The sequence below is a fragment of the Lampetra planeri genome, chromosome 46 (assembly GCF_965212315.1).
Source record: "Lampetra planeri chromosome 46, kcLamPlan1.2.h2, whole genome shotgun sequence".
In the NCBI taxonomy this organism is placed as follows: Eukaryota; Metazoa; Chordata; class Hyperoartia; order Petromyzontiformes; family Petromyzontidae; genus Lampetra; species Lampetra planeri.
Genome location: NC_136152.1, coordinates 8313762 through 8324272, shown reverse-complemented (window position 1 = coordinate 8324272; position 10511 = coordinate 8313762). Strand labels below are relative to the sequence as shown.

Here is a 10511-nt window from a genome sequence, read left to right as displayed (position 1 = left end):
TACTTACACAGGCACGTGCTCAAAGGCATCTTCAAATTCGTCGTGCTGGGAACACACAGACACACAGCTATCGTTAGTCGAGCAAAAACTAACTACCACAACTGTAAAGCGCAAAGCACAAACAACAATATTTTGTATGCACAGCACAGTATCCAGGAAAACACAATAATAATTTGCAGCCATTTGTTAATCCATTGCTGGATGAAGGTCTCCCCATGCGGTATAGTTAAATATGACCATACTTCTCCAAACTATGACCAATATGAGGTTTGACCGTACTTCCCCACGTTGGCCAGTGTGGGTTCGTGAAAGGAGGGCCGTGGTTCATTGAAAAGTTAACTTAATCACTATCCAACTGCTCAAAAACATTATTGTATATATTATACTAAAATGGACATTGCCAAATAAACTTGACATGTTTCACTAATTTTCAGATTAGTCATATGTTAAAGCCCATTGAAAAAAAAAGCAAATGTACAGTACTTCTGGTCAGGAATATATGGTTGACTGACAGTCAAAGTCACGTAGAAGGGAAATAATAAAAATAAAACATAATAAAATAATTCTCACGACGTTTCGGCCACAACGCAAGCAGCCGTCCTCAGGTGAAGAACAGGTCTGTTGGAAAGATAGCGTCTGAATGAAACACCACCAGGCTTGGAGCGTATATTTAAGCTGGGTTGGAGGGGGAAGAGCGCCTTAACAAAAGAATTTGCATATCGAGAGGAATTTAGCATATTTATGGGAAATGCAGACATGGGATTAGTCATTACTTGTGGAATGCGTAGGAGGTGGGCGGGGGGTTTCAAAGTCATAATATGCCCGTGCATTATGGAGGATTAGCAGCATCAAAGGGAGGGATTAGGGTTAGCATTAATAAAGGGAAGGAATGTTAATAGTATGGAGCTGCAGTAACTAAACCACCACGTAAAAAAACTAAAGCATAAACTACATCAGTATCATCAATATACTAAATATACTCTCCAATAAGCTGAGCGACTAACAGTCAGTAATACATTACAATTATATATCGCAAAAATATAATATGCTTCCAGCTAAACTTTTTTTTCTCTTACATCACACGGGTCTACCCTGTACTATGTACTGCCATAGACAAACCCAACATTAAATTATATACTGTATTACTATACACCACCCTATACCTTAGACCAGGGGTGGGCAAACTTTTTGACTCGCGGGCCACAATGGGTTCTAAAATTTGACAGAGGGGCCGGGCCAGGAACAGATGGATGGAGTGTTTGTGTGAACTAATATAAATGACATGTAAAAATCATTACATGAAAGGATTTGGCCTTTAACAGGTAGCAAAGCATTTATTTGCAAAGCAATTTAACAAATTGCACGAACATGAACAATACAAAAACATGTCGTAAATGTGACTGATCAAACATCATGAAAACATCTGAGGCCTGCGCCAAACCAATTACCTCACTTGAACTTCTTTATTATCTACATTAACAGGTTAGAGCAGCCACGCAGGATGTGTGTCGGAGATTTGGCTCCAACCTTGCTGCAGCAACACATCATCACTTTCAGTTTCAGTGGGAACAGTGTTGTTGATCTCCCATTTTTGCCAGTGCAACCAAGTCTGGAGTTATTTTGGTTGTGGAAATTCTCAGGATAGATCTGAGGTACTGATCCATTAACTTTGATCTGTGACGGGCTTTGTTGGCGTTCATGACGCTGAATGTCTGCTCACACACATAAGTCGAGCCAAACAAAGTATCTTCTGTGCAGTCCTCCGGAGGTTTGGAAACGTGGCTCTGTTAAGTGAAGCATAAAAGTCATTCAGTTTAACTTCTCCTTTAGGACGGAGTCAGACTGAAGATCTATCAGTTCCAACTGCAGCTCCTGTGGTGCTGTTTCAGGGTCTTGTGACAGGGGACAGGACACCAGCTGAAGTGATTGTTCAATGTTTTCGAAATCAGAGAACCTACGGCAGAATTCTCCGCGCAGGTCCTCAAGCGATTTGCTGTATTTTTTTCCGTTTCGCGGTGGCTCTTCCTGCATGGCAAGTGTGGGAAAATGAGCCAAAGATTTGTTCGCAATTTGTCTGGAGAACAAAGTGAGCTTGAATTTGAAGGCTTTCACATGTTTGTACATGTCGTGAACAAACTGATATTTCCCCTGCAGTTTCACATTCAGCTCATTCATGTGTAATGCGGGCGTAAACGACCTTCCGGATGTGACGTCATGGGGGGAGGAGTTACGTCACGTGGGGAGAGGGTTCAGGTCTATAAGGGGAGAAACCGGAAGAGGAAGGGGAGTGATTGGAGACTGGGAAAGAGTGAGGCCACGCAGGGCGGAGGGTGAGTGAGTGGCGAGATCGCCACATACACAGAGAACGAGGTTCGGCACCGTCGGCCAACGGTGACCGACCCCAGGGCAGCAGGAGCAGCGGCGGGGCTGCAAGGGGAGTTCGGCAGCGGGAGTCTGCACAAAGAGTTCAGCAGCGGGTCTGCAAGGAGAGGGAGGAGGCTACGAGAGCGACAGCAGCCTGGGGCTGCACGCAGCGGGTCTCTAGAGGAGTGCCGTGAGGGAAAGCAAAAAAAACCCAAATAAAGGACACGGAGTCAGAGAGAAGCGTCCGAGTTCTTTATTACACATGTGTGAAAATATGTCCACAGCAAACGCAAAGTCACTAAGCCAGTTCTTGTCGCTTAGCTCAGGGAATTCGTCAGATTTCCCCATCAACTCCAAAAATGCGATGATGTCCTCTTTCAGCTCCCACACTCGTTGTAACTCTTTCCCCAAACTTAACCAGCGGACACGAGAGTGGTACAGCAAGTCCTGATGATCCGCATCAGTTTCCTCCAGGAACGTAATAAACTGACGGTGCTGAAGTCCCCTTGCTCGTATAAAGTTCACAAGTTTTACGACTGGACTCACGACATGATTAAGCTGCAATACAGACTTACACAGGGATTCCGGATAGATGATGCAGTGAAAAAAAATAAGATCCTGGACAGGGTTTTCCTCTTTCACTTTATCCTGGATTCTTTTCAGCAGCCCCACATTTTTTCCAGTTAAATTTGGCGATCCATCCGTTGTGACATTGACAAGTTTACTCCAAGGTAGCGTCATTCTTTCGATGACAGCAGATACCTGGTTATACAAGTCCTCTCCCCGCGTTGTTCCTTTCAGGGACTCCATGGTCAAAAACTCCTCTGTTATCGCAAAACTGTCGTCAATGCCTCGGATAAAAATGAGGAGCTGAGCAGTGTCTTTTACGTCCGTACTTTCATCTAGTGCTAGTGAATATAATTCAAAGGAATCAGACTTTTTGTTTAATTGACTGGCTATATTTTTATCAATCACTTCCACACGGCGAGTCACAGTCCTGCGTGATAACTGACTTTTTCAAATTTGCTTTTGATCTCCGGACACAAGATGTCTGCTGTCTGTACCATGCATTCTTTTGCAAACTTGCCTTCGGAGAAATTGGTAATGAGTGGTAATCTTGGTGAGAAGAAGATTATAAAGAAAATTTAAATCGAAGTGAAGAAGGAAATTATTGAAAATTTAGTATAATTAATGATTTTTCAAACTTTAATTATGTTTTCTGTGCTTAAAACTCTTTAAAAAAACTATGGGGTCTAGAACGGACTCGTGAAATTCGGAGAGAATTCGGAGTTAAGTTTTGTTTGTTTTGTTGAATTACACAAAGCGTAACAGTTATGTATATAACTTTTGTTATATAAAATTCCTAGTAAGATATTAATTTTGTGAGTGTAGTCATACCCCTCCCCCTCATTCAAGCCGTAATTCAGAGAGCGAAAGCGCCGAGTACATAAATCGGTAACATAAGAACCCGTTAATCTCTTCTCGCATCATTCATACGATGATGCGGTGAAATAAAAGTTCATACGATATTACGGTGAATGCTTCCAAAAACAATACTGTACCCAAATATTACTGTTAACTTACTTTCAATAGAAACATGAATTGCTCATACGAATATTCTCTCTCTCTCAGAATCGACCGATTGATGTAGCAGACGAAACAATCATCTTGTTGAACGGTTCTCAACCTTGATGTGGCAATGTTAGTTTTCTCTGTTGTTCGAGGTGCGCCATCTATTTGGGAAATGGGGGCATTACAGGAGGAAGGTAACATTTTATTTAATAATAATATTTGGACAAGTTCGGCAGGCCGGATTAAAAAGCCCAACGGGCCGTATACGGCCCACGGGCCGTACTTTGCCCATGTCTGCCTGAGACTATACATTGTAATATTACACTATGTATTATTCTACCCACCCTACTGTATACCACACTGCTGTATATTCACTATATAATTACGATACTATATATTACCTTATACAATGTATTAAACATTACACTTTTATACTATTTATTATTATACAATCTGCTATACACTATACCATTGACCGAGGATCTCTGCAAGCCATCTGGATACCATGAGAGATTCGTTCATGAGGCGATCCACATATACAAACACAGAGACAATTTCAACCGAGAAGATGGATTCTGGCTCAGCAATCATTGGAAGGACATAATAAACCATTTCGGATCTTAACTGATTGTGTTCACGTTTATGGTGACTTTCAGACCGCAGTCCACTCACTGGCATTGACTATATATCTTTTATTCTCCGCTGGGAATGGATTCTTTGCTCCGCTCCAAGTCTCCTACCACCACTCTCCCATTGACATATTTCGTTGCTTCCTCTTAGTACCTTGCACGCGACGGTCAATGGTATAGTGTATAGCAGATTGTATAATAATAAATAGTATAAAAGTGTAATGTTTAATAGAATGTATAAGGTAATATATAGTATCATAATTGTATAGTGAATATACAGCAGAGTGGTATACAGTAGGGTGGGTAGAATAATACATAGTGTAATATTACAATGTATTGTCTAAGGTATAGGATGGTGTATAGTAATACAGTATATAATTTAATGTTGGGTTTGTTTATGGCAGTATATAGTACGGGGTAGACCCGTGTGATGTAAGAGGAAAAAAAAAGTTTAGCTGGAAGCATTATATATTTTTGCGACATAGAATTGTAATGTATTACTTACTGTTAGTAGCTCAGCTTATTGGAGAGTATATTTAGTATATTGATGATACTGATGTAGTTTATACTTTAGTTTTTTTTTTACGTGGTGATTTAGTTGCTGCAGCTCCATACTATTAACATTCCTTCCCTTTGATGCTGCTAATCCTGCATAATGCACGGGCAAATTATGACTTTGAAACCCCCCGCCCATCTCCTACGCATTCCACAAGTAATGACTAATCCCATATCTGCATTTCCCATAAATATGCGAAATTCCTCTTGATATGCAAATTATTTTGTCAAGGCGCTCTTCCCCCTCCAAACCAGCTTAAATATACGCTCCAAGCCTGGTGGTGTTTCATTCAGACGCTGTCTTTCCGACAGACCTGTTCTTCACCTGAGGATGGCTGCTTACATTGTGGCCGAAACGTCGTGAGAATTATCTTATTGGTTTATTTTTATTATTTTATTATTTCCCTTCTACGTGACTTTACCGAAAGAACCAAGAAGATGAATCCCTGCAGTCACGAAAGCTTTAAATCGAAATTTGACAGTCATAAGTTACCCTTAATCACAACTTTTTTCCGAAAACCAATTGAAATGGACATTCTGCAGACTAACAGAGCTAGTCTTCACAAAACATCCTTTACTCCTGAAAACCCACTGGTCACAAAAGATCAACACGGCACGACCAACTTCTCCCTATAGTTAGCGACGTTTAGCAAACCACAAGCACGTCAAAGGCTACACCTAAGGCTTCGTGATGCTGTACCTCTTCTTACTACTTGAGGTGTGGAGAGTGGAGCACACCCTGAAACGATTAATATTTTAATGGTGATGTCACCTGTTTTTGACTGAAATCCCTTCTTAAACCAAAGATTATTTTATGCTTTGGTCCATGGTAAAATGCACCATTTCACGGACTCTGGTCTTGATCACTATTGTAATAATTGTGTAGGACTTGAAATGTCACGCGCCACGCGTTCTGTTGCTAGGGGAGCGAGCAGCGTACAGTGGGGGCAACTGAGGATACGGTTGTTGTTGTGTGCCATTTGAGGGAGAGGTCATTAAGAGACACCACAGGTGTTAAGGGTAACTGAGGACGGAGGCCGGTGATTGGTCGGGAGGGTGAGTGGCTGATGGCTGGCGCCGGGATGATGACGATAACATGGTCACATGAGGCTGGGGGCCTGGGGGCGAGTAACGAAGCGGGGGATGAGAAAAATAATTGGGGCTGATTGGTTCGGGTATAAAGGCACAGCGTAACGGAGAGACGGGGAGTCTTGGTTGGTGTTGGAGTCGGAGTTGGAGTGGTTGGTGCCCGGGACAGAGACGGAGCAGCAGGGAGCAGGAATAGATACGATAAGGGTGGATAGAGAGAATACAGATAGGGTAGCAGTGGATAGAGAGAATACAGCGTACGGTAGCAGTGGATAGAGAGAATACAGATAGGGTAGCAGTGGACGGAGCGAGTACTGAGTAGGGTAGCAGCGGAGTAACGGACCTTGGGGGAGAGAGAGAGGGAGCGAGCGAACGGAGAGACATGGAGTGATGATGATGGCGGGTTGTGCATTGGAGCGAACGGAGAGAAATGGAGTGATGACGAGGAGGAGGTGTGAACTATATGTGTGAATAAAAGAGACGAGAAAGACAAGAAGCTGTCGCATCAGTACGAGTCCTACAATTGTAAGACAAGAAGCAGCTCACGCAGTTCTAATGTGGCTGCATGATTTGCAATGGGGGCGAGATGTTAACTACATCGCTTGGTATACAGGTCATGGGTTCGATCCGGACCCTGACGCCTGTATATGTTGAGTTTGCATGTTCTCCCCGTGGTCGCGTGGAATTTTCTCCGGATCCTCCGGTTTTTCCCTCCACATTTAGAAATGCGCCTTTAGAGTATTTGGTTGCTATAAACATTTCCACGTGATAAGCCACTTTGTTGTGCTATCATTTGTGATAGCCAGGTCACTTCTGAAAAAAAAAGCTACATAGCTAAGTGGGCCTTGATAAAATAAAAAAGTTGAGTATTTAGTAGTTTATTCCATATTTTATTTTATGGTTTAATTTAGAATTCAATTATGTGATGTGTTAGTTCTGTTCGTACGGGAATCTGTAACAGGCGGGTACAATAACCCTTGTGAAGATGATCCAATATGAACTCAACTTTTGTGTAAAGTTGTTACTATTCGAGACCCACCCTTAAGAAAACTGGCCTAATTGATAAAAAAAAGTTTGCCAAAAACTTGAGGGACAAAAAAATCAACACGAAAAGAGTGCCCCCCCCCCCCCCACGGCATCCTGACCCTGACCAAATGAAGCACTTCCTCTCGGGCAGAGCCGCGATCCGTGCCCCATTGTCGCATCGCAGCCTACAGGCGATAACTCTCCAAAAATAATTCATTATGAGCCCGAGTTTAGATTGATGTCGTATTGTCATTAGGGTCATATCCTCTCAAGAATGCCCAAATGTATCAAAGGGATGTCAAAAATATGGTGATAAAAAATAAGTGCTAAAAGGATCTCACCTCAGCATCCTGGGGTTGCAGAGATGAATGCAAGAATGAAATGTAGCAGCAGCACAACAACAAAGTGAAGTGCAACAAACTGAATATAAAGCCTCAAAACTACATGCTAATTCAGAAACTTAAGATAATTGATACAAATCACGCACATTAAACAAATACAAATATGTTGCATTATCTCTGAAAAATTGAGCAAATCAGTAACCAGAAGGAAATATTTTTAAACATTAACCCTTCCCAAAACTGGTCTAAAAATAAACTCTGGTCATTTGGTCAAGGACTGTGCTTTCAGAAAACAAAGACAGCCGTATTACACGACCAGGACTCAAAAACAAGAGACAGTGAAAGGAAATATCATAGCGCTACTACATTCTTTCTTCAAAGCAATGGCACAGTGTGGCAAAGCTGCCAACACAAAGTACTGCAAGAGTTTAGAATGCATTCGTTAGGGCACACTTTACTACCCTACATTTACACGCATGCCCTCACGTGCGACACAAACTTACTCGGAGCTCATGGCAATGTGTGAGGAGCTCAAAAAATGCAAGAATCGCATAGAGATACATTTAGAGGCAAATCAAGCATGACGGCAAGCTGTTTTTTGGAAAAAAAGGATTCTATACCATTGACCACATATATACGACCAGATTATACGAAATAAAAGTTATTATTTTTCGACCATTACACATAGCTTTTGTCGACTATGAAAATGCATGTGGTTCTATTTTAAACAGAAGCAGTCGTCCAAACTGGCATAAGCCACCTCATACTGTGTACCTATGTAGACTGATGAACCAGCTTCAGTGAGACTGAATAAAGTCACAACATACCAATCAGAAAGCAATAACTCTAAATAACAATGAGCATAGTTGTGAATAATATAAATAACACAATAATAAAGGTCTCAAACTAGATTCGAAGCTTTCATGACTGCAGGAATTACTCTTTGTTTCTTTCGGTAAAGTTTGTTTCACACTTAACTTCTATACTTTTTGGATTTTTCGGTAAAGTCACGTAGGTAAAGAATAAAATAAATGAAAACAACTAAATTAAATCACGACGTTTCGGGCGCAACACAAGCGTCCATCATCAGGTGGGAAAGCATGGCCTACTGCTGATGCAGACGCTTGTGTTGCGCCCAAAACGTCGTGATTTAATTTAGTTGTTTTCATTTATTTTATTTTTTACCTACGTGACTTTACCGAAAAAACCAAAGAGTATGAATCCTTGCAGTCACGAAAGCTTCAAATCTAGACTTAACTTCTAATTTAGCAATCTTTGGAAGAACGTAATCAGCCAGGCTATGCGTTAACTGTGTGCTAGTCGGAAGATTTTGCTGCAACCAAGACTAATTTTAATGACTCAAAACTGTGCAGAAACTGTCATCAGAGCCAGAGCCTAACCAGACATACATTTGGGTGTTATCTGCATAACAGTGATAAGAGAAGCCCAAATTGAGTATCAAAGTACACAAAGGTGCCATGTAGGCATTGATCATTGAGGGACCAAGTACAGATCCCTGTGGAACACCGAATTGAACTGGTCTGATTGGATATTTAAAGGTATCCAGTGTGCTGTAGTGCATGCGTTTCTCTAAATAATAGCAAAACCACTGCAAGAGTAGCACCAAAAATCCTCAGAGTTGGAATCGCTCGATGGCCCTGTGGTCAATGGGGTCAAACGCGGCACTGAGATCAAGCAGGACGAGGGGCACTGGCCTTGCCCCTTATCCACTAACAGAAATACAGCGTTGGTCACTCCCATTAGAGTGGTCTCGGTGCTGTGAATGGCCCTAAATCCCAATTGAAAAGGCTCAGATGTGATGTTATAATATATTCCACACAACACACCCGGTATTGTACTGTATGGTGGTCCACTAAGATGTGTTGATGATTGGCAGTGCTCCGCATGTCCAGAAATATTAGGAGCAACTGCTTCAGATCATGTTTCCCAATCCATCTGATCCTTAGGCTTCTTTTTTAAGTATATTGTGCATTTATAAGTCTTACCGAGTAAAGTAATTTTATGTCTCTCTGTGTGTGTGTGTGGGGATGCCAATCCTTGTAATGCTTTAACTGACAAACTGTTGGGTTTACGTTTTAACAAAGTACACAGATACAACAAACTAAGCCCCCGGACAAAAACTCACTATTTATTTTCGCCCTTGGTCCAAAGTAAACTAAGAAAATCACACTTTGTAATAATGTACGCTGATTGTAATGATAACTTTGAGAGCACGCATCTGCGCATGTGCGTAAACGCGACGGGAGAGAGGTTCTCTCGCATTAAAGATTTGGTGGTCATTTTGTTTACAAGAAAAAAATGTCACAATAAAACCAAGTCCCTCCAAGACAAAAAAAACAAACACAAAGAGTAGTGGCGCTGTGGCGCACAAAACAAACAGTGGAGGTGCAGAGGCTGTTTCAACAACAAATAAACAACTAAGGCACCTCAGCAGCACGGCTAAGAAAACTACAGAGCAGCCTGCGTCAAGACAAGCCAGAGACTGCACAATTACTACAGTAGATGCACAGGCTGAGGAAAATCCTGAACATCGTGATGTCCTCTTCTCCCCCCCCCCCCCCCCCATGTGTGCAGTTACTACTGTAGAGTCAGTAAATACTACGACAGTCAGATTACTACGATAGAGTCAGAAGTTGATAATATAGTCAGTAGATACTACTGTAGCGGTGTAAATAGGGCTATATATATACTTAATGGGTCGCGCTACTTACCTGCAGATGCAGACGGGATCCACCAGGGGCAATACCTCGGACCGGGATAGGGGCCGCTAGATTCCCCAGCTCCGAGGCAAGGGGGGGGGGGGGGCTGCGGGGTGTGCTGGGATCCCCCGGGACCCCCCTTGGAACTCTGGAAGGGAGGCGTGGCCGAGGGCGGGCACGCCTCCGGAGCTGTATAAAAGTCGAACCTCTTGACG

The 10511-nt window shown here is 42.3% G+C and overlaps 1 protein-coding gene across 1 annotated transcript in view; it reads right to left on the bottom strand.

Annotated features, from left to right (window-relative positions):
- The window catches only part of LOC144733393 (tetratricopeptide repeat protein 39B-like), a 111066-nt gene that overhangs the window by 76777 nt on the left and 23778 nt on the right, over positions 1-10511 (bottom strand). The window contains exon 2 of the mRNA XM_078615299.1: positions 8-45. Coding sequence (XP_078471425.1) covers positions 8-45 — 38 coding nt within the window. The remainder of the gene's footprint in view (positions 1-7; positions 46-10511) is intronic.